Here is a 24,407-nt window from a genome sequence, read left to right on the forward strand (position 1 = left end):
CAAATAAGTGTTTAACAAATACCTAAGCTAAGTGAATTCCTACATGGGACATGAAGATGAATCTGGCTTCCTAAAAAGGAAAAAAGCACCCCACCAAATGCATTTCCATTGTACTGTACGTGTGGCACCTGTTTCTGCACCACAAAGAATTCCATTTCTAACAGACTTTGAAAGAGGATGGCAAAAATAACTAACTCAAGTTAAAAATACTTTATCAACTCCATTAAAACAGGTGCCTGGGGAAGGTACAAAGAACCCATTAATGGTCCCAACAGAGGTCAAAGCTAAAGCACACGGTCAACCTTGGACAAAGAATCCAAACACCCACATGACTTTGCATGTACTTGCCAAGAGACACTGGCAAGCTCCACCAAAAGGCACACCACAATAGGAAAACATTCTTTTTTCCTCTGGTATGTGATGTTACTTTTGTACTTAAATGGCAACAAAAAACCCTATCTCCCAATACACTACTTAGATTTTTCTTTCCTTAGTAAGCCATAATGAACTATTCTTCCCCAAAACGCTTGAATTAATTTTACCTGCATCACAGATGAATTTGGTATTAAATTGGTCAAAGCCAACTGCTCAGAAAACAGCTCACTCCATCTGTGCAGTCACTTCCCTGAGACATCCACATGCTTTATAGACTGACCAGAATATTCTTTTTTTCTTTCTGCTGCTTAGTCATTAATTGCCTCAAATAGAATCTTTACCATACAGTTGTGTATTTTAATACTTGCACATACAAAACCCACTGTAAGTAAATTACATGAAATAAAAATATAATTGCCTTCTTCCCTACAACGCTTTAAAAACAACATCAAATCCTCCAAGGATTAAGGCCTGTGTCCTATTGATCCAGTGTCCATCAGCTTCCACTTGCATTTCCAAACAGATCACAGCTAAGTCTGTAAGGCACCACAGTCCTCCTTTCCCTCAGGGTGATGGTGGGTGCAAATCAGCATCTCCAGGGTGACTTCAAGGGTGATGAAGCTCTCTCCAGCATTTATTTCAGCAGCTGTTTTCTCTTTTTCAGAAGTGCATCTCTAAGAGCCAGCTAACCACAAAACAAGAGGGGAATATTCAGGTAAGAAGCATAACTGAGAAAGCACCACTACCATATCAGAACTCTTTTCAATTTCTTTAACCTCTGATAAGAACACTGGGAGTTCACCAGCTCAAACTGGAAGCAGTGCAAATGCTAACAATCAGAGTGGCAGAAACACTGGGGTTATGTACATAAACTTCACAGTACAATTAAAGAGCTGGGCATTACCAAATCCTACACAAAGAAGATTAGAACAAACTACTTGACTAACTCACTTCAAAGAGAAGAGATCAAGAAAGTTAGAGTTCAGCTGAGGGGTAAGTAAAATTGGTGTTTCATGAAGGAGTATAACAAAATGGCTTTTCAAGGGGGAAGGAGGAATTTTTCTAAGTGCCATTATCACTCTAAAGAGATATTACTGTACATTAACATGTTCTAGGCTAGTAAAGGAGCTAGCTCTGGACTACAGCAAGCAGGCCACCTTAACTTACAACCAAGAAGTGCAGCAGAATGCAGCACCATACAACTAAGATCCTCCCACCCACACAAAACACTTAGGGTTAACAGACTGGCACTGTAGTGTAACTTCCATGGGGAAAAAAAAAGTATGAATAAATGCTGTTTAGCCACTCCATTTGAATTTAAAACATCTGAATGGAACACAATCTTCAGGATGTTTTTTAAAATAACTGCACCAAGTATAACTGTAAACAGCAGCTTTTTTCAAGAGCCTGGATTGTTCATGTGCAGCCTATTGGGTGTGTTTTGAGAGCTGGTTTCAATGTTGTTAGCTTTAACTGAGGTGAGGCAGAATGCTGCCAAATAAACATGTACAGAGGACACATGCTAGTAGCAGTCCACATCCTCCTGATCAACAGAAAAGCTTCAGATATTCTCTATGGAGTCCACTAATAGTCCCTGTCTTGCCCTTCCTACGGCAAGAAATTGCAGACAAATATCATTTGGATAAGGGGTATGATCCTGGAAACAACTCCAAGTTCATAAACACTCACACAAAACATCTGGGAAGAAAAAAACTGGATCATTGGATTATTCTACAAGTTTCTTGAAGGCATTTGGATGAGTTGAGTTTCTAACACCTTGTAAAACCCTAGACTGGCAGGGCTTCACCACTGAGAGCAGCATTAGTGTCAAACTACTGGAATCTCTTTCTAAACAGCAGCTACAAGTAATAAACAGCATTTGCACCTATTCCTCAGGAACATTTGTGACAAGCTATTAGATGACCTCTATGCCAGGCCAAATGAGTCTGTGATAGGTCAGACTATGGAGAGTGAGCCACAACCTGCCAAGCAGCTCTTCCTCCGGGGCAGGACTTGAGCAAGCCAAGCCACAGGCTTTGAGTTACAGCAGCAACACCTCTGCAGAGGGTAGGCAGCACCACAGCTGTACCACAAATGACTGCTCACACTGCCCCATCCATCTCCAACATCAAACATTACCTGTTTCTCCCTAAAGGAACGCTTGTTCTTGGTCCGGACGCTGTGGCTGTATCTCATCATCATGAAGTTCTTGTTCTTTTGCTTTTCTTTGTTGGAAGAGCTGGCAAATGGGTTAATCTTGGTTTTCTTTTTCACAAATTCCTTTCTGTCTGTTTTTCCAGCCTAGAATAGACAGTGTGATAGAGCAACGGGGGGGTCATTTTCCTTCACCTACTATCAACATCACCTGCCAGATGGTAACGGGTTCTATGGCAGTAACAGCCAATCTGAGTTCATCATGACTGTGTTCATACATGCCTTCTCCCATACAGGCTGTATTTGTTAAGTCACAGTGAAAATTGGGTCTGTTTGCTTTTTCATGGTCACAAGTGACCAGCAGGAGACTGTTACAGCCAAGATGCAACAGCAAAGAACCAAAGAAATCACTTGTCAAAACCCACATGGCAGCTGGGCACCTACCTTAGATATGCAGCCTCAGCATTTCCTCCTGCACAACACAAACCCAAAACCAAAAGGACAGGATACAGGACACACCAGTTCCTCACCTTTGCAGTTGCCAGTCTGGTCTCCTTGTCCGACTTGGGCTTCTTATGCAGATGTTCAATATCTCTGAGTGAAAGCAACTCCCCCCTACACACAAATCCAATAAATGTCAGCACACAAAACTTCAGCTGGCAAGGAAAAAAACGTGCCCTCTTCACCCTTTGTCTCTCACCCATCCTAGGCCACTGTCTCACCATCAGTTTAGACACAAATACTTCTTGTTCCCTTCAGGCTGCTCCTCATGCTTGGGATATCCATTACACAAGTCACCCACTCATTTTTCAAGTCCTTTTTCCACCAAGTTTAAGAAACATTGGAGCTACAACCAGGCAGCTACTGCTGCAAAACACCCCCCTCTCACGCCTGTTGGCCTGAACAAGTCAAACAGTCTCAGACCTTCCACAAGCTCCTCATGATGTTTCCCCAGGTATAAGCAAAGCCCCAGCCCAGGATCCATTCCAGGCTCTGGCTGTCACCAGGGAACACTGATGAACAGCCGAGCTCTGCACCCTGCTGCAATGAAGAGCTGCATCAGGAGAGGATAGGTAAAAAAAACAAACCACTCAAACAGCCCATATCCTACCTGCCCTCCTCCTCCTCTTCATCATCTATTTCAATATATTTGCGCTTGGCAGCTTTGCCAGGTGCAGAATTAATTTCTTTGGAAAGCTGGGCAAGACGGATTTTCTTGAAGTCTTCCTGAGTTAGCAGCCTGCTTGTACTGACTGCTGCAGCTTTGGCTTTCCGTTCCTCTATGGGCATGCTTTTCACTTTTTCTGCCTTTGGAAAAGAAAATGGTACAAAAGAATCAGAGCCTTGCACCCCACTCCTGTGCTACAATCCATGATCCTAGCCTCACAAACACACATCATGCAATGGCAATGGTGTTGGGAAATGCTACAACCAGATGTCAGGCCTTTTCCTTGTCTCATAGCCAACACCTAGTGTCTGAATGGAGTACACACACACCAGATTTTGGGAGTACAAGCTCTCAGCTGATGATCACAGCTCTGAAGGCATTGAGCCCTGAGCTATAACTCCTCCTTCTCCCCTCCCACCCTCACAGCATGTGTACTGCAGCAGCACTGCTGAACAGCACTTCAGCCTCACTGCTTCAGGATAGCTCACTCTGAAGGCCTGGGTAGGTATTTAAAAGCACTATGTGAGAGTGAAGAGCAGTAGGATCTGGTTTGTAATTAACAAGACTCATATGTATTTGGCATAGAAGAGACTTTCAACTCACTACTTGTTGCTGCTGCTCCTCATCCGAGGAGTGATGCACATCAATCCATTCTCCATCGTCATTGTCCTCCTCTTCACTCAGGCTAGCACTTTCCCAGCCATCTGCTCACAGAACAAGAACAGAGCTGTCAATACAAATTCATCTTCACTACCCAGACTGGCAATAATTGATGCTTGGATCACCTGATCTCACCGCCTTTCATTCATTTCACTTAGCTCCTAATCGCATTTTGCCCTGGGACATGATCAACACTACACTCTGCAAAGCTCAGTTGTCCTCTCCAGGGCAAGATCCTAAAAACTAGGTGCATTTGGGACAGCCTGAAGCACCACAGGAGTTAACAGACACTGATTACCCTCGGCAGCAATAGTGTTCCCCACTCCCAGCCACCTAAACCAGCCCAACAAGAGAAGTACTGTGGTTTATAGCTGGGTTAGTGAAGAGTCTAAGCATTGCTCTTCACTGCCATGCTGGCTGCTGTGCTGGAGTTAGCAGTGTTAGTGATCACTGCACTGCCTGTCCCAGCAGGGCCTACATTCCTCCAGCACAGCACCTGCAGCATCTTCAAGGCACTCAGACTTCATTTGCCAAATCTGCCTTGCTTTTAAAGGCTCTTTCATCTCTTCTGACTCAGGCAGGGGTTCCAGGCTCTGTAAAGCATTTACACAGGAACAGAATTCAATAAGTCAAGTATTATATCCAACTACTATTTTGGTGTTCTACAATACTCAAAAGGTTTAATTCAGGAAAAGCTGAACACAGTTCACAGCTATACTGTGTGTCCCTCTGCTTCCCATCTCAGTGTGTACCATAAAAACCAAACAAAACCAAACCCCACTGACAAACTGCACTTACTCAAGGATAGACATGTGCAAGCCAAGGCACAGCACAGCAGGAAATCACAGGTTCCATGCCCACATAAAACCTTAGTGATGGTCATGGCCAAACCAGAATTTTTAAAGAAAAAAGGCCAACCTTCCTCTTGGGTTCCTCCCTTTTCCTTTTGATCCTCAACCTCCAGTACTTCTGCTCCTGGAATGTAGTCTTTGGCATCCAGTTCTCCATATTCATGAATCCTGGCTTCCACTGAGGACTCCGTAGGCTTACCCTGTACAGTAACAAAACACACATTGAGCAGGCTGCTATTGTAACATCCACCAGTCCACGAAGATACCTGGAAGAACAGGAGGCTGTGGCTCCAAAAGCCTTTCCTTACTTCATGTGGCAGAGTTTAATGACTCAGGCTAAATGTCTCAAAAGAGCTGAACTTCAGGAGCATGACCTAACCATGAGTTAGAGCAATGTGAACTAACAAAATGCAGAGAGCACACCATGTCCAAAGGCAGCAGGCAGAGGAACAGACTTGACTCCACCTTCCCAAGAGGATACTGAGACCAAGTCTCATCATTTTTGCACATATCAGTTTTTACTGAGTGCAAAACACATGAAACACTTACCCTGAACTTCTTCTGCAGCATCTCTGGATTCAGAGAGCGGAACAGGTGTATCAGAGTTCTTGCAGACATCATCACATCTGCCCAAAAAACAAGAGAGTCAGGAAAAAAACAGAACTTGGAGCAAACCAAAAGCCCACACAGATCTCCAGCTGTGGGGAGATCTTACAGCTGACTCACGTCTTCTCTGAGCTTATGGTTCTCTCTGATTTCTCTGGTACAGAACACAACACTTCCTCAGGGATAACTCTTAACAATCCCTCCCCCTTGCTTCGGTTTTGTCAATTAGTTCCCCTGCCCAAACTACCCTTGACTGTTTTGTCTCCCATGGCTACACACTGAAAAAAAGAGAGATGTAACCCAAGCACTCAAAGTGGTCTCAGCCTGTAAAAACCAATTAGGACAGCACTTCCATCAAGGCTATAACTGAAGACCACAAAACAAAGGAAAAAAAGAGTTGAAAGTGGTGTCCATGTAATATTTACTTTTATTTTTATGCGTCTTGTACTGAACAAGGTCTTGGAGCAGATCTTCAGTCATGGCTAAGGGACACCTCGCAGTGATTTCTTTTATTGCGTTGATTCTGAAAAGAGGGAAAATTAATTATTTTCTCAACACCAGTTAGGACAAAGTGCCACTTTACAGACTGAATTACCTGAAACTTGAAGAACCTTATACAGCATTTATACAACATACTGTGTAAGAGGAGAAAACCATCAGAAAATACTCCCAGCAAAAATACAGAACATGGAAGATAACGTACTTTTAACTCCAGCAGCTTCTTGAAAGCATAGCAAAAGTAACAGGATTAAGCAGCAAGTGGTTTAAAAAAAAAGTATTTTACCACATTTGGAGTTGGACATGACTCATACAATTCTGTACCCACCCTACAGTCATGACCTCCCCGGAATTCTTGTCTGTGACAAAGTTGTTGGCAATGGTCATCAACACTGACTGGATAATCTGAAAATAAAAAAAAACCCACATATTTAATAAAAATTTAACACACTTAGATGTTATTCACAGACACATCCTTTTTCATAGAAATTCACACCAGGACATGTCAGTACAGCCCACAAGTATTTTCTAAACACAAATCCTCTTGCATAAAGTAAAACAAACATCTTTCTTTTCCCCCATTATCAATCAATGCCTCAGAACTTGGAAAAATGACAGCAATTACCATAAACTTTTCCAACCAATCTGACCAATTCCCATTCCCCCTCCCCATACACACACTCAGTTGCATTTCCATGCTGCCCTGCTGCTCATTTAATACCCACCACAGGCAGAACACTGACCTCAGGTGGTACCAGCTGATGTGAAGCCTGTGCAGCAAACAGAAGAATCTTTGTCACTTCTGGAAGAAAAGGAGGAAGAAGATGCCAAAATATATTGCTGCAGCTTGCTCCAGCCAATGAACACATCCCTTAAAACTCAACAAGCTGCTCAGTTAGGCCCAAAACCTTTCTGCCTGAACTCCCTTGGGACAACTGTTCCTCCTCTCCAACCAAGCATCAGGAACTCCTGTGGCCTCCTAGCCACAACAGCCAGCTGAAGCAAAAGGAAATGCTCCAGAACTGCAGTCAAACCCCAGGAAAAGGAAGCCACCATAAGGCAACCATGCTTAGCTTAGCTAGTCAGGGTTAGGGAACCCGATTCCTTTTATTCCATTGCTCAAATCCTCAGGTAAGGAGCCCTGAGTGCACACAGCCTTCACAGAAGCCCAAAGAACTTGGCACTTCCAGCAGTCAGGGACTTTTATTTCCTTTGTCCACACTGGACTACTGCCACTTCCCACCAAACCACTGCCTGCACATTTCCACTGCCACTTCCATCAAATGCCTGTACATGAGACATGAGGGATCACCAGTACCTGAGTAGCTACTTACCCCTCTGATGGGGCTGGAGGAACCTCTGAACAAAGGGGTAGAAATTAAAAAGAAAAAGCTGCAAGGCAAATGGCAACATATTATCTTCTTGTCTTAGAACTTGAGATCACCTTCATAAGATGATACACAGCAAAACCATCTCATTCTAGTGTGCTCCCCAAATGCCTCAGATTTTACAGCAAAACGTTGTCTCCTACATTGAGTTTAATATCTGTGGGACAAGGAAATGAACTGCACCAAGATAAATACAGCTGCAGTCTCTTAGCACCTAGCCCTTACCATTTAAATCCTTATATGCTCTGAAACTGCCCAGCTTGGACTGGATTAGTCTTTACTTAATCCAGTGCAAATGCTTTATTACTGGGCAGTCTGCACAAAACCCTCCAAGGGCAGGAGCTGCCCACTTCCCTCTTGTTCACCACCACCTGACTGACAGCTCTGTGGTCAGCATGAGCAGCTTACCAGGAAGCTCTTGAAGCACCAAGTTCTCATCTCTTCTTGAGGTTCAGCTCCTCTGTTCCAGACCAATGGCTTGCTCTAGGAGTGCTCACTTAGTACCACAAGATCTGTACCACTGTGCCATTCCACAAGGCCTACTGGCAACTCCCTGACCATCCCTACACCCTCTTGGAGATACAGAAAAATTAAATCTTGCTTTCCAGAGGCACAAGGCCAGAACATGCCCTCAACCAAACCAGGCTGGCTACCAACAGACCACCCTAAAATTATCCAAGTACATACCTCATGTATTCCAACAAGCCTAGATATCAGATCCATGAGCATCATCTTCACTTCAAATCGCTCCTTGCAGTTCTCCAGCTGCTTCAGCAGTTTTTCAGCAAAGTCTGGAAGAAGCAAAAATAGTTTTGCACAAGACTGAACGAGCACGACACAGAACTCAAATGGGATTATGGTCCGAAGAGGCAGTTGAATTTTTTTCTGTTTTGAAGGCCCAGCACCCTTTCACAGAAGAAATTCAAGGTGACCAAAGCACTTATTCCAATGGGTTATTTTACTTCTCATATGCCTCAAAGGCCTCCTGTGCCCAGGCTCAGCAGAGGAAACCAGCAGCTGTTCCCCTACAACCTAAGTGCTGGGTCAGCACTGAAAACTGAATGTTTAGATACATTTTAGATGGACCTGAGAAAATTACATCCCCAGAGATTCACTGGAACAGATAACCAAATGAAGTGCTGTTAGATTAACACAAATTGCACTAAGAGAATTCACTGCACACTCACCTTGGGGATCATGAATCAAGTGAATGGCAGAGAAGTTAAACACTTCTGGCTTGCTCTTCTTTTTCTGCTTCTGCATGGAAACAAGAGCAAAAAAACATTTCTCTTCCAGTAAGTCAAGTGCTTCAGTTTCAAGGTTGCTGTCAAAAGATTGCTGCCTCTTCAAGAAGATTTTAAAAACTAACCCCATTTTCAATCACACAGCACCATCTGCAGCTAAACAAGCAGGGCAACAACAGGGCTTCTGTCCTAGAAGGATTAACCCATGATGGCAAGTCAGACAGCCCTCTCCTCACCTTGAGGACCTTCATGGCTTTCTCCAGTTTCTTCTTGCGCTTGGTGGTTTTCTTGTTGGTGGCATAGCGCATCATCAGATCTCTGGCCGTGGGGCCATCATCCTTGGGGAAGGAACACAACACTCAGCTAAGCCAGGCTTCAAATGGCAAGCACAAAAACAAACAGCCAATATTTTTCAATACCACACACTCTGAAAATTATCCCCCTTCCTAAGTGTCAGAACACATAGGCACCAGCATCTAAAAAGAAAAGAGCTCTTAGCATTTGTGTTTTAACAGACAGCAAAGACATCCTGGGGCCAGATGTCACACACTGAAATGGTTTGTGAACCACAGAAACATCTGGACACAGCTAGACAGACTGGCAATGCCAGAGTCACCAAGATGACAGAACCAATAACGGGTCTGAAAACCAGAGAAGGGAAATATTTGGTCACAACTCCCACCTCAGACTCCGACTCGCTGCCTTGTTTCTCATCCTCATCTTTTCCAAGGAAGAACTTCAAACTAGCAACTAACACCTGAAAAGTAAAGTGAGATCACATGGGACAAGCTGACAGAATTTACAGCCTCCCAACACTCACACCTTAAGCTGTGCAAAGACTTAGCCATTTTTTTTAACAGGCATGGATCTGATCAGAAAATAAACCAAGTTACAGCCTGAGAGGCACAAGTGTTTTACAAACCCAGACCACTTTAGCTGCCCATCATTGCACAGAGGCCATCAGAACCAAAGAGCACCTGAACTGCCACAATGCCAAATTCCAAACTGCCCACTGTCTTTTTATCATCCTGCAAAATGATTTCAAGGTAGTTGCTCCATGTCAACACTGTCAGGAGGCCCTACAGAGCTGAGAACCAAGGTGATGCTCAGAACTCTCAGCCTGAATTAATTCACATTGTTTTGCTGGTTAGGTTTTTAGTTTTGTTGGCTGACTGTTATTGAATGGAACCACTTTTAGACTTACACAGGTTAAAGCCTTGTCTCAAGCCAAGGACAAGTTTTTAAAGCCTCCAGAGCCAATGCAGAAGGCTCAATATTTAGTCAGACCCCAGGCAGGACAGCAGCTCTCCTCAATTAACCACAGGCTCACAGTGCTGACATTAAGGAGCTGATATCATGACAGTCTGCTCTGAAGAGCAGTGAAAAGAACATCCACACTCTGAGTAGCAGGCTACACTTGTTACAAGATAAGCTGCCAAGCTCCACTTCCTCCCATGAGGGTTATTTAGAGAATTAAACAAGCAACAGACAAATCAGTGAAGCTGGTTTGCTGTAACAGCATATTAACTTATATCTACATGAAGGTAGCCAAGGCAACATCCAGTCCATCAGTGGTTTCTGTTCTCACCTTGGTCACTTTGGAAAAGCAGGCAGTTGTGATGACATTGACTGTTTTGGCATCATTCCTGGAAAAAAACCCACATCTTATTTCAAGTCTGGCAATTTCACCTTCTCAGAAAATTAGTTCTCAGCAAATACATAACTCATTTCACACAAGACATTATTTCTTCTCAGCTAAATTCCTTGGTACAAGTCACAACTCCACTGGGCTACAATTAAAATGTCTATTTAAGCCACTGTCCCCTGCATTGTTTTGTACTGTGTGCCACAAAGGATGCCATGTTCCCCACAATAATGGCACACTGACACAGCCTGCCAGACCCACCAAATATTCCTCCTGTAGAGCTCGATCATCACATCCAGAGATATCTTGGCAGCAGTGGGATTGCTGTCTCTCAACATGGTGTACATGAAGTTCTGCAGTGCCTACAGAACAAGTTGAAAACATGTCTTCAGAGGTTTTCTACAACAGCAGGAGCTCAGTTGAAAGCACACAGGAAAGCCAAAGCACCTACCGTGTTCACTTTATTGTTCTTGTGTTTAGCATTGACGTTCTTGATGTCTGTCACAATGTGAGTGTACAAGGTCTGCAAGTGGAGAGATGACAGGGAGTAACACACACAGAGGAACACACACCGTGCCCAAGCACTGACACAACCCAGCTGATCACCTCTGACAACATCACTGACTTACAGCAGGAAAAACAACAGGAGAGCATCCTTTGGAGACTCACGCATTTGAAAACCACACTGAATTGACAGTACAGGAAGGCAGGACAATGAATACCATCAAATATTGCTTCAAATCCTGCCCCTGCCTCATTCAGGCCTTTTCTGACAGGTTTTCCAGCTGCAGAGATAACCAAACTGCTCAATCCCAAAAAGGACAAGCCTAAAACAGCGAGGTGTTTACAGCAGCAAAACTCAGTTACACAGAGCTGGAGCCCTGCCTCCAGCACTGACTGCCCAAACAGCTGAGCCATTTTAAACTCTACTTTCCCAGCCTAGCAGAACAGAGCTGCCCGTTTTGCCATTACCCCTGGCAGGTTGGTCAAAGCCCACTGCAGATGCAGGTTTTGGCCAGCACACCTTACCTTCCGTAGCAGTTTATCGTGGCACCGCAGCAGCTGAAAGAAGAGCTCCAGCAAACTCGTGGGGTTGATTAGGTTCTTGTTTCTCAACAGCATCAGAGCCTTACAGAAGGTCTGCAAGAGAACCCGAATTTCACATCCCCCTTCAGCTTGTCTTTATTAAAAGGCAAAGCACAAGCTCTCAGCTCACACCAAGGGCGGGGTGATGAGCCCAAGGCGGTCTCACCATGCGCAGGTCGGGGTCCAGCACCGTGTGGTGGTAGGAGAGCAGCTCCTTCAGCTGCTGCGGGAAGCTGGCCATGTGCTCGGGGTAGCAGTGGGCAACCTGCAAGGGACGGGGCAAGAGAAGGCTCTAGAGCACACCTGCGCCTCCCTCACAGGGCTGGCAAGCTCTAAGTTTAAGTGTTTGTAATCAGTAACAATCACTGAGGCCGGTACCAGGCACAGGCTAGTGCAGGGCTGGGGCCCGGGGCTCACCTGCGCCAGGAACATGAGCAGCTCGGCCAGCTCCTTACTGGGCTTGTCCGGCTGGAAGGTGAAGATCTCCACATGGGACTGGTAGTGGTTGTACTGCTGCAGGAACTGCACACACAGCAACAGAGACAGCTGAGCGACACCCGTCCGTACCCCGCGCCCGTCCCAACCACTCCCCGGTCCGCACCTCCTCGGTGTAGGAGGTGGGGTCGCGCTTGATGAGGTTCTGCAGCTGGGGCAGGTTGCTGGGCAGTTTGTTGCCCTGGCGGCCCGACATGGCTGCACCGGCACCGGGAGAGCAGCACACGAGGGCTCAGCTGGCCGGCGCCATCTTACCCCGCCCTCGACGGCCGCCGCCGAGGGACAAACCTATGCGGGAGGCGCGCTTCATCAAAGCGCCCCCTGGCGGCGCAGCGGTCAGCAGCGAGCAGCGGCTCGTGGGCGGCCCCGCTCCCCTCAGACCGGGGACTGTGACAGCGGGGAGCAGCGGCTCCTGGGCGGCCCCGCTCCCCTCAGAACGGAGGCTGGAGCAGCGGGGAGCAGCGGCTCCTGGGCGGCCCCGCTCCCCTCAGACCGGGGACTGTGACAGCGGGGAGCAGCGGCTCCTGGGCGGCCCCGCTCCCCTCAGACCGGGGACTGTGACAGCGGGGAGCAGCGGCTCCTGGGCGGCCCCGCTCCCCTCAGAACGGAGGCTGGAGCAGCGGGGAGCAGCGGCTCCTGGGCGGCCCCGCTCCCCTCAGAACGGAGACTGGAGCAGTGGGGAGCAGCGGCTCCTGGGCGGCCCCGCTCCCCTCAGAACGGAGGCTGGGCGGCCCCGCGGGGTTAGCCGCGGCCCGGAGCGCAGCTGCCCCGCCGCAGCCTCCCCGGGCAGCGGGCCGCAGCGCCCCGGCCTTGCCGCTCCGGCACAGCGCTGGCTCTCCTGCCTTCCCAGCTAGCTGGAGAGAAAATGCTTCACAGTCATCTCTAATGGTCACTAGAGAAGTGGTCAGCGTTAGAAGGTAATTCTTACTGAGGAAAAAGGGTTAATTCGCGTTTAGTCTTCTTTAAGTTTAGCTTTTGACTGAGTGACTAGAAAGTTGACCTCTTCAGTTGTGTAGCTTATACTTCCTTTAGGCAACTACTTGTTTACACTGTAGAAAAATGTCATTCTTTAACGCAGTCTACTTAACAAACAGCAGTAAATAAATCTCATCCAATAACTGCTCTTAGGTTCAGCCAGACAAAATCTATCAGAATAGCACCAAGGCTTCAACAAGGTACAGTCCAAAATCGTTAACACAGCTTCCCATTTAAGTCACCACTGCTCCTCTGACTGAAAAGCCCACTGAGACTCTGTTGGTCAGAATCTCAGAGCCAGCTGCACCCACCCAAGCACATACCTGCTGCTATGTTAACAGTGGCAACCTGAACGGACCAGCTCAAGTGAGTTTGGGCTTTCCTGTACCTTTTAAAGCAAGAAAAGCACATCCCCTTCAACATATCTACACAATGTTAACAGTGGCAACCTGAATGGACCAGCTCAAGTGATTTTGGGCTTTCCTGTACCTTTTAAAGCAAGAAAAGCACATCCCCTTCAACATACCTACACAGATGGCCAAAAAAAAAAAAGTTTAGCATTACTTGGAGACTAAAATGACTGCAAAGGTAAAGGAAAGAAAAAACCCTGTTAACACATGCACAGAACAACAGCAAGCCCTCCATCACCAAAAGAATTAAATTAACATTTGATACATTTCCCTTGCCAGCTAATTAATTTGGTTCATTAGCATCCAGACCTGTTTAGCCTCTACCCACAGACAGCTTTACTTTACTGAGCTCCAGCACAGCCCTTACATGACCCATCCACCAAACCCACTTGACCCTACATGCTCCCTATCTCAGCACCTGCAGCTCAAAGTTCTGCAAAACCAAAACACCACCACATGACATGGTTCAACCTAAGGAGCAGAAAAACAGCTCAGCCTCACACTCCACTGCTCCAGCACAAATAAGCCACTGACTGAGTACAGCAAGAAGTGAAGAACAGCCACACTGCTTAAAAAAGGCATGGGCAAAGCAACCTTATCCACACTGCAAAGTAAAACACTGAATATTCATTGTCTCTGCAGGAGCAAGGCTATTACTTGGATTTCAACAGAGGCAATTAATAAGGTTAGGCAAAGAAACCAATTCAGTTTCATTATTAACACATAGAGCACAAATGAAAGTCATCCTCCTAAAAAATGTTTACTCATTTAATATTTGAAGATGCACTATTAAACAACCAGCACATAAGAGAATATCCCCTATAGTGTTTTGAATGCAAAAAAAAACCCAACCTTATAAGCGTTTTATCAAAGTTTTTTTATTAAACAACCAGTACATAAGAGAATATCCCCTATAGTGTTTTAAATGCAAAAAAAACCCAACCTTATAAGCTTTTCATCAAAGTTCTTTTTATGGAGGAAGCCATAAAATTCAAATACTTATAAATATTAGCATCCAATTCTTGTAGAACATTAACTTACAAAACGAGCCTTCATAATTAATTTGACTTTCAATCAGCATCTTTAAAAAAACCAAAAGCAAACAAACAGTTTCTATTAAGCAACCATACCAAAAGTTGCCTCACCACCACCTTTGCTACTCCCAAAAAAATAAGTGGGGGCCCTGGTGTGAGCATTTATACCCCAAGCCTGTTATCTCCTGCACACTGATTGGCTGGTTTCCATTGCTAATTGGGCCAGGAATGCTTAAAATCACCTGGAAAAGGCCAGTTGCTTCTGCTTTGGGGATGGTGAGGTTGTGCTAGTGAGTCTAATTGCTAATATTAAGGAAAACCCACTTGGTTTATCTTTTTTTTCTGTTTTGTGAGTTGAGTACTGTGTTTTATGGCTATTTGCTGAACTAACTTTTTAAAACAAGGATTTTATAAGCAGTACTGGTGGCTGTGGTATAGAATACAAGGTGAGTTTTTTTGCTTGCATATTTTTTTCAGGTCCATGTGTGTTTATAAAGCTTCATTTTTTGTTTTTCTGAAGATAAGTTGTTGATAGAGTGGTTTTTTTACATTTAAGCAGAAGAGCTGATTTTCTTCTTTAAGATGTCCTTTTTTTGTTCATATTCAAAGTTTCTAAACATGGGTATGTCTGTTTGGGTTATAGAGAAGAAGTTGGGAGTTTTTGCTTCATTGTTAGTTAATTGTTTTTTAATAGGGAATTATTGCCTTTTGGGACTTTTTCTGTGACAGTATATTACAAGGTTTTCCTTTTGTTGTGTAGTTGATATATGGGTTAAACATGCTCTAAAAAAAAGCAGAACAGAGAACCAACACACTCAAACTTGAAAGAATGGGTTTTGTTCTTAAGGTAAATTAGGCTCTATTAAAAAGGAAGAAAAGGGCAAGCTGTTCCTGAGGCACTAAGGTGTTCCTGTGCACTGTATTTCTATTTTTTTTAATCACTTAAGTTCGAGCTGGAGCTGCACAGTTCATGGATGGGATAGAACTGCACGTGATGTTAGTCTGGGAATTTGGAGATGGGCAGCTCTTGGCTCTCGTTTGCTCTTGCTGCAATCAGCCTCAGCTTTTTATCCCATCAAGAGTTGTAGAGCTGGAGTTTTTACAGTGTCTGGGAGGCTTTACTTGAACACATTTAGTGACTTTGATTGCCAGCATTTCATTTAAACTCTGTGTCAGTTCTTGGCCCTTAATGGCTGTAGGGAATTTGTCTTCCTGGGCTCAGTATTTCTCATTCAGTAATTGAGAACAGGGTCAGTGCTCTTTTCCTTAAAAAACAAGTCAAATCTGTAAGTCCAACAGAAACATTTATTTCTGGGTCATGATTCATAAATTATTTGCAGATTTGAGACACAGGAGCTGTGTTGTTCTGCTCAGGGGAATAGGGGGCTGTTCCTGTAATGGCTTGAGAAATGCACAGTCACTTGCAGCTCCAGGGCAGAAAAACAGTCCAGCTGATGGTGCTGATGTGAGGTATTTGTGTGGAACCAGAACCTTTCAGCCTCAGCTGTGCTTGCTGTGGCATTCCTTTCCCTGCAGCACCAATGTTTCTTTTTCTGAGGGGAGGAATTGTTGCACACCGTCGTTTAAAGGTCAAACCCAGCACCCGGTGTGTAGTAGGAACTGAATAGCAAAGGTTTGTTTGAAATTACAAATTGGCTTCATAAAGGTTGCTTGAGGACCCCAAAATATTAGTTTTGATAGGAGGCTTTTTAATGTCTTATGAGGATTAAATGGGTGCCATGGAAAAGAGCTCTAATTTCTCCCTCTCAGGCATTACTTCATAGCTGTGGTCTGGTCTAATATCTTGTAACATCACAGCATTCTGAGGCTGGGGAATGGTTTTGAAGATGAAAATGTTTTTGGGACAAATTTTGGTGAGTTATACATACCTACTGCAATACTTAGGCTGCCAAGAGGCCCTTTGCTCTTGGTGTTTCTTTGAATTGGCTGATTTTTGCATGAAGGAGAGGGGAAAATGGTGTTTTTGCAAGTTTGTGTTTTATAACTCTGATATAACATCAGAATTATTTGTGTCAATCCTTTTTTATATGTTTGTCCTCCAAAATTTGGCCCCACAAGATTTTTTTTCTTTAGGACAGCTACCTGGCACATGAAAGAATATCCCCCAGATTACCTGTCTTAGAAGTACTCTGTTCAGGGCTGGTGGAAACATCTGATCTGTGGATTGCACTTTAAAGAGTTAATTTAGGTGATGTTTGGATGTTGAGACTCAGATCCTGCACTGATTGGGAATCAAAGCAGCTCAGTGATGCAGAGCTGATCCTAAAATGATAAACCAGTTCAGCCTCAATCTGTCACAGGTTAGGCAAGTGCTTGGAAATATTTCTATTGTGGTATTTTGGGAGACTTTGCCTGTAAATATAAACAGTTATTTAGGGAGAGTTTGATTAATTGTGAAAGAGAAAAGAATATTATTATAGCTTTGGCTTCCTTTTATGCCTTCTTATTGAATTGAATACAACACACAGCTTGATTGCAGAAAAAAGTTTATTGAATGTTTGACTAACAAAACTACAATTGTGGGAATAAGCTTTTTGCTGTTTCATCACTCCAATTCTGAATGATGAAAACCCTGAATGAGGGTTCTGCTCTAGCAATTTATGTTGCATTCATAGAATTTTTTTAGGTTTTAAATGCAAGACGAGGAACAAGTAAAGAAATTTGAGCCTACTTGATTTTTTTTTTTTTTCACCACTTGAACCAGGAGCAGGGGTGGAAGAAGGCAGCAGTATCAGTAAAGCAGTGGGGAAAGTGAAATGCCCAGCATCTCCCAGAAGAGTTGAGTATTCCTGGCAGCTGAGGGCTTGGCAACTTTGCAAAACACTTCAGGGTAGCAGAATCTTTTGATCTTCTCTGAATCTGGGAGAACTGGAAGCTTGCAGGTGTCTAACTGCTAGAAGGGTCCCTCATCTTTCCTCTCAACTATGGTTTTACAACTCTCTTCTAGGGGCATAAATGCTGCTAATGTCATCAAAGGCCTTGTGTGAAGGTTCTGCAGAGGTCCCTTGAGGGAGGGAAGGGCACAGACACTCCTGCTGATGTCTGGGGGAGGCAAGCAGGAGACTGAAAAGGACAGCTTCCCCAGAGCTGTAAATCAGTGTAGTTCCCTTGGCTCCAGGGGAATGACTGCCCTATATGTGCTGGGGATCTGCTCTGTATGGTCTGAGACACAGCATGGCATTGCAGGTACGTGCCAGGGGCACGAGAAGGGAGACTGAAAGCCAGGAGCTGCTCTTGGGCGACGGCACGAGTCTGAGGTTGGAAATGGGAAGAGACAAGTTGGGTTACTGCAGGAGCCAGCATTTGGGGTGCTGCCATCCAGGTACTGTGGTGCTCTACATACATTTGGGATAGGAACGGGGGTGCTCCGAGGCTCTGGCACAGCAGAGGGCCGAGCTACTGGGCAAAGCAGGAGTCTGGGGTCAGAGCTGCTGGCACCTGCATCACCTCCCCGTGGTACAGCAGGGGCACAGGGGAGCTGTAGCACTCGTTCCTGTCGTAGGTGTAGCAGGTCTGAGGTTCCTCGCAGGAGTTGCCCTGCTGGGCCTGCTGGATGGTCCCACCCAGATCGATTTCTATGGGTTCACAGTTTTTGCAGCTGGAAGAGATGGGAAATAGAACAAGTGTGAGGAGTGAGGTGAAAAGATGCCCCCAAACCTTTGCTGAACCCCCAATCTTTTTTGCTTATCTGCACATAGAGCCAGGAGAGTGCTGTCCCCTTTCTAGGTGTTCCAGGGGAACATCTGGCCCTCTGGCATCTTTTAGAGGTTAAGTCTTGGCAAGGGAAGTTAGGAAATAAAACTACTTACAGCTCACTCAAGCGGTAGACAAAAGTGGTCCTGAGTGGGGACAAGGGGTCGGAGATGTTCTCCCGAGCCTTCAGGGGAACTCTGCAAAGGTGGGAAGAGAGTCACTTGCATGAAAACTGCATCTTAAACAGAGTTTGCTCTCTTGTGAGCAATTCTAAACTCTCATCTTCTTCAAGTTATTTACATTGTGACCTTTCTCCAAATGAAACCCCAGGAACAGGAGATCTTGGTCATCTCCACCCTCAAAGGCAGCGACCCTCCCTGAGAGGACTGCAGCAATTTATATAAGTGCCACTTGCAAGGTGAGAGGGTTAATTTTTGTTAAATTCTGAGCTAGCAGATCCTTGAGGCCGATGGACAAGGATGTTTAAGTAGTGGCTCTCCTGTTGTGAGCTCTACAGCAGTCCTGCAGCTCTGGGCCTGAAGCTGGTCCTTGTTTCCCAGGGACACACACACTTCTGTTAGGTCTGTGTGAGCAGAGAGTGTGGTATTCACATGCCCTCTGAACAGCAAGAAGCAGAGAAAAGAATGATGGAAACAATTCTTGTCTCATTTGCTGCTCCTGTGTTTTTGAACATGTGGAATGTGTTGGAAGATTATTTAGTGATGGAAACAATTCCTGTCTCATTTGCTGCTCCTGTGTTTTTGAACATGTGGAATGTGTTGGAAGATTATTTACCTGAAGGTGATTGCTTGATTGGATTCTGGTGGACATTGTTTATGGTAATTAGCCTATCAGGTCCGAGCTGTGTGGACTGTCTGGTCAGCAGACAGTCTTGAGTTCTTTAGTTCTTGTTAGTGTAATACAGTGTAAAATAGTTATAATGTAGTATAATCAAGTAATTAATTAGCCTTCTGATTTCGTGGTGTCAGATGCATCATTCTTCCTGCTCAGGGTCACTTTGTAAATAGGAGAGGACAGGACAAAGTCCTGCTCTTGAACTGAGCTCTGTCTCACAGGAGACAGTTTAGGCATGAACTGATAGTTGATCAGTTCAGGCCTATACTGATAGTTTAGGCATTAACTATTTTCCCAGGCTTTCTGTTAGGTCAAAAAGTCAATCCAGTGTCATGGGCCAAATCTGCTTTAAGGTTAGATCAACTTTTGATGGGTCATTATCTACTTCCCCAGCCTATTTTGTGGAGTTACTACTGATCTGCCTAAAACATGAAGGTGTTATTTGTATCTCAAGGGACAAACACCAGAGAGGTTCATGTGAGGCAGAAAAGCACTTAGCAAAGTGAAATACTCAGGATACCACAGAAAGCAGCCCACATGAAAAGCTGGTCACTTTACCAGTGCTGGGACATAAGAAACAATGGAGAGAAAACTGGTATAACACTGCTTCTCCTGCTCACCATCTCTATGAAATACTTGGCTGCCACTTACATGATGCGGATGTTCCTTTCCAGGACTTCTTCCTCAGGATTTTCTTTGGAGGGGACAAACTTTGAGGTCACTGTTACGCACTGGCACTTGTTATTGACCAGCACGTTCTCCTCATCGCTGGGACCCACTGGATAACCTGCAAGCACAGGATAGGCAATCCCAGAATCAATAGCCAAATCCTTGAAAGCTGCTCTAGCAGATAGCCAAGGGATGAAAATGCCAGCAATGCACCATTACAGCACCTGGATTGGTTCAAGTTGAGGTTGCAGCAGGTACAAGTGAATTTCTTAGCAAAGATGAGTTCAGCTGTCTTCCTGCTCAGCTCAGTGTGCTGCTGTGTGTAGGGCTGGTGGGACTGGGAAGGACAAGATTAGGGGCCTGGACACTGTGCCTGGTGAGGGACAGACATGCAGGGCTTGCTGGGGAAATGGGAAGGAATTCTCAGCCACACCTGGTGGCTGAAGTGCTCTTTTACTAGGAATTGGTTATGCAATTCCTCTGTCATGCACCAGGGCTGCTTGAGCAGTCCAAACCCCCGTTTGATTCTGACCTCTAAACAAATGTCTCTGACCTTGCCAGTGTGGCAGATGTCAGTTTTCTTTGAGTGGTATCTTGTCCTTCAGGTTCCTGGGGGAACAGCTGCCAAAAAGCACAGGAGGAGCCAGCGAGGAGCAGCCCCCTGACGTGGCAGGGAAAGGCACGTGGCCCTGATGATGCTTGTGGTTTGCAGGGCAAACTCCAGTCCTGATTTACCCCTCCAAACTGCCTGCTACGAGATGTGAAACTCAGTCAAAGCAGGCTGAAACATGCCAGGTGTCACCCAGAGGCTTTTGGGATGTTCCTGATGTTGCATCATTCTTGCTAGAGCACCTTCAGCCTGCTTAGAAGTACCAGACCCAGTGATTTTTGTCATATGGGGGCAGTTTGTTTTGGGCTCAGATGGATCTCAGTTCTTGCCTGCTCTGCTTGTCCCTTGGTTTAATCAGAGAGAGAAAGAAGAATTAGGCTGAAAAAAGCTGGGTTAATCATGTCTGTAAAGGATTTAGGAGTTACTTGGACTTAAAAGCTTTGGTCCTTCCTTCCCCTGTAATAACCTGGTCTCATCTACTTCCATTCCAGGATTTCTGAGATGGTTACAGGCAGCCAAACTGTGAAAAAGGTACCAATACTGTGTAAAATGATGTCTCAGTGACCCTAGAGTTGACCTGCTGGTTACCAGTGCTGTTTCTGTGGCCTTTGGCAGCAGTATACCTGCAGGATAAGATTCTCTATGGAGTTCCTAGCTTGGGAAGGAAATCACTTTCCTGGCTTCTTCTCCAAGCTTCTTCTCTGCCAGCTCATCATTCCACATGAGCTCTTCCCTCTGATGCAGAAGCCTCCCAGAAAAGCCTCTCTAGTCCCTGGTTCCTTGTCTTGGCCTCTCTTTTGGCTCCAGGGAAATCTCTTGGCTTTTTGTCCATCACACAGCTCTTCCTCTGCTGTCTGTGCTGCATTCCACCTAACAAGGTGTGCAGTTCTTTCCAAACCCTTCATCCAAAGCCAACGTTGAAGTCAGATTCTATTGGCTTTTGGGTTGTCCCAAAACCTCTCAGAGCAGGCTTTAATTCTAAAATTAGATTAACACAATCTTATGCCTATGCAGGTTTTTCTGACTGCTCTAAAAATACTGCCCTGATTTAATTCCTTGTGTTATGCTCTTGGCTCCACTGTTAAAGTTACTGGTGCTCCATAAATTTTTAATTTAAGATTACAATGCTAAAAAAAATTGATTTTTATCTGCAGTATCTCCATGTGTCACCCAGTGAAGTCTCTTGGGAGAAGGTATTTAAATGCAAAATTTGCTAATGCTGCTCTAAATGCCCTCAGGTTGGATTTCCTGGTGCCTGAGTTGCTGCACTGAGCTGTTCCCTCCCTCCTCAATACCTATGTGACTGCGTTTTGGACAAAATTTCTCAGCATCCAGTACTGCACTGTCCTGTGATACATTGTGAAGCCCAACAGAACTGCCTGGGGTAAGCAATAAGATGCCCTCTTCCAAAAGCTGCAGGAAATGCAGGGATGCAGCTGTCTGTGCTGTTGGGATGGTTATCCCTGAGCACTGACTCAGTCCTGCAGGCCAGCTCCACCATGTGCAGCAGGATGCATTCATGCTGTCCAGAGACCTGAGACCCACACTGAGTGTGCTGGGAGGACAAGCTGAGCTCAGTTGAAATCAAGAGTTTCCAAGAAATTCAGTGGAGTTACATGATAAGGGACAGTTGTATCAGAATAAGTTGGCTGTAGCTGTATGGCTGGATTACCAGGAAGGTTTTGGAAGCCTTTAGATCTAGCAGCTAAGCTCCCTAGGACTGCAGAAAAACAGGCATGCACATTTGCAGTTGATTGCTTCAGGAACCTGATAGAAAAATGCCACCTAATTATCAAGTCTTAAATTTGGAGCTAGTCATCACTTTATCCTCCAGGCAGCAATTAAAACCCCACTGCTCTCAAGCAGAAACACCCTGAGGAGTCCAAGCACCACTGAAGCACGGCTGCTTGAGTGGGCTTTGAGCTTTGACTCCTGACTGTTAGAATAACTCAGAGTAAATGACACAAAACCTGCCATGGATGTCTTAATCCCAGTTTTCCATTTTTTCATTGCTCACCTACCTGCCACAAGGATGATCCCCAGGGAGCCAGCCAAGGCAACACACAGCGACCAAGTGCTCTTCATCTTGCCTTCCCTTCTTTTGAAGAGTGTCAGTGGAGAGCCTGACTCTGCCTATAAGGGTGTGTGCAAATCGGTTTCCTAAAATAAACAGCCTGGCCAGCACTGGAAAATGTGGCTGGGGACTGAAACCAGGTGTGCTAATGCACCAAGACCTCTGGCTTTCGGAGGGGAAGGGAGCAGGGGGTTGCACTTTGATTGTGCTTTTTTCTGTTCTTCACCAACACGCAACAGAGCTGCTGAGCACAAGGACATCTTGTGCTGAGAAATCAGACTTAAAAATCCCTTGAGACCTATTAAAAAACCACTTCAGGCTTCAAAATGTAAGTTCTGTTTGGACCAGCTGTGTGCAAACCTGAATTAAGGGCTGGACCTGCCCCCAGAGAGCCTGCAGTCAAAGCAGGAAAGGTGACAGGGCAAGGCTGAAAGAGGTACAGGCACTGCAGCTCTGCCCACTGCATTGAGGAGTTCATCTTGTGAGTGGAAAAGGGACTCCATGGAATTTGTGGTTTACAAGTGGTCCTGAGTCAGGTGCCAGGAGAACCCTGGGGTATTGGGCATGTAGACTTTTCCTGAAGGAGGGTGGTACTGGAGAGGGCCTGGGATTTTTTTTTTTTTTTGTCCTAGATTTGGCATCAATTGTGTTACTTATGAAAAGCAAATGTAGCTTATAATGGCCAGAGCTGTCTCTGTAGCTTTACATGTGTCTTGTACAGAAAAAGCCACTTTTTAAGGGAAACCCAAGCTTAGCAAGGGCTAAGCTCTTGCCAGGCTTCTTGAAGAGGCTGAACTCTTCTGGCAATGCTGCCAAGCATCCTAGTTCCTGTCACCTTGCAGTATGCCTCCCTTTTTCCAGACCCTGCTGGCTGGGTCCCTAAGGCCAGAACTGTTCCAAGTCCCTGGTGTGTGCCCTGAGCTTTTTCCCCAGGCACAAACCCCTCACCCTGCAGCTGCATGATGCAACGAGCTTTCAGGTTACATCAGCAGTGCTCATGTGCCAGGGGAGTGTGGGACTTGGGGAGGGGGAGGAAAGATGGGTCACAGCCAACCCCTTGCAGGGCACTGGGTTCTTCCACAGTTACAAACCTTGTGTTCTCATTAGAGATGTGTCTGCAGCAGAGACAAGATGTGGGGTTGTTTCCTTCCCCCATCCCAGAAAGCATTGCTGACAGTTTTATGCAGCCCTGTCTCCAAGATGTTCCCTGTGCCCCAATTTTGACAGGAGGTAAAAAATATACCTGGCTCACCAGTGCTGGTAGGGATGTCTAAAGTACTGTTTGTTTTGGTCACTCTTGTTTGTAAGAATTTTGCTAGAATTATACAAGAAGGGAGGATGCCAGCACCAGACAAACAACATGCAAGGGAGGCTGGTGCTGATCTGTTTTGCCTAACTGAAATAACAAAAAGATGGCACTGGGAACATGCAAGGAGAGTATTTTCAAAAGTCAAGGCAAAGACTGAGCAGAATTCTGTGTCTTTCTGTTCACTTTGGTGGTTTTCCCTTGCTGCTGGTGCTCAGCGTATCTGGATTTCGGTTGCTAAATCTGCACGTGTGTGTACAGTCCCTTGGTCTGGATATGATGACTCGAGAGCTATTTTCAGTCCCTTCAGCCACCTGCATGTCTCTGGGGATTTCTAGCTAGATCTTGAGAGTAAGGCTTATGTTCTGGGCTGTTACTTGCATGGATTACCCCTGTTTTACTGGATGCCTTCTGGAATTTTATCTGGGCAAGCAGGTGTTTGGCAATGGGCTGTATGGGGAGCTGGACTCCCAACCTCCCTGCAGGGCAAAGGCTAGAGGTGGAATAGTTGAGAAGTGGGAAAGAAATGGGAGCCAGCCCTGTGGTTTCAGTCTCCATTGAGATGTCCTTCCAGTTGCACTTGGACATGC

The 24,407-nt window shown here is 45.4% G+C and overlaps 2 protein-coding genes across 2 annotated transcripts; both read right to left on the reverse strand.

Moving 5' to 3' along the window:
• Positions 1–643: 643 nt before the first annotated feature.
• SDAD1 (SDA1 domain containing 1) lies at positions 644–12,424 on the reverse strand. Its single transcript, XM_041459661.1, has 22 exons — positions 12,277–12,424; positions 12,093–12,197; positions 11,842–11,940; positions 11,619–11,729; positions 11,041–11,112; positions 10,851–10,951; positions 10,533–10,590; positions 9,627–9,701; positions 9,181–9,282; positions 8,888–8,957; positions 8,388–8,491; positions 7,647–7,704; positions 7,056–7,114; positions 6,641–6,717; positions 6,240–6,337; positions 5,758–5,834; positions 5,276–5,408; positions 4,301–4,401; positions 3,641–3,837; positions 3,060–3,144; positions 2,515–2,676; positions 644–1,060 (listed from the first exon to the last, which is right to left on the reverse strand). The coding sequence occupies exons 1-22, from the start codon at positions 12,364–12,366 to the stop codon at positions 1,010–1,012; spliced, it is 2,085 nt and encodes a 694-aa protein (XP_041315595.1). The 5' UTR covers positions 12,367–12,424; the 3' UTR covers positions 644–1,009.
• Positions 12,425–17,079: 4,655 nt separating this feature from the next.
• JCHAIN (joining chain of multimeric IgA and IgM) lies at positions 17,080–22,593 on the reverse strand. The gene is made up of 4 exons (XM_041459601.1): positions 22,459–22,593; positions 19,810–19,945; positions 18,420–18,500; positions 17,080–18,208 (listed from the first exon to the last, which is right to left on the reverse strand). The coding sequence occupies exons 1-4, from the start codon at positions 22,520–22,522 to the stop codon at positions 18,007–18,009; spliced, it is 483 nt and encodes a 160-aa protein (XP_041315535.1). The 5' UTR covers positions 22,523–22,593; the 3' UTR covers positions 17,080–18,006.
• Positions 22,594–24,407: the final 1,814 nt, after the last annotated feature.

This window comes from Pyrgilauda ruficollis, unplaced genomic scaffold (genome assembly GCF_017590135.1).
Source record: "Pyrgilauda ruficollis isolate IOZ18807 unplaced genomic scaffold, ASM1759013v1 scaffold139, whole genome shotgun sequence".
NCBI classification, from domain to species: Eukaryota; Metazoa; Chordata; class Aves; order Passeriformes; family Passeridae; genus Pyrgilauda; species Pyrgilauda ruficollis.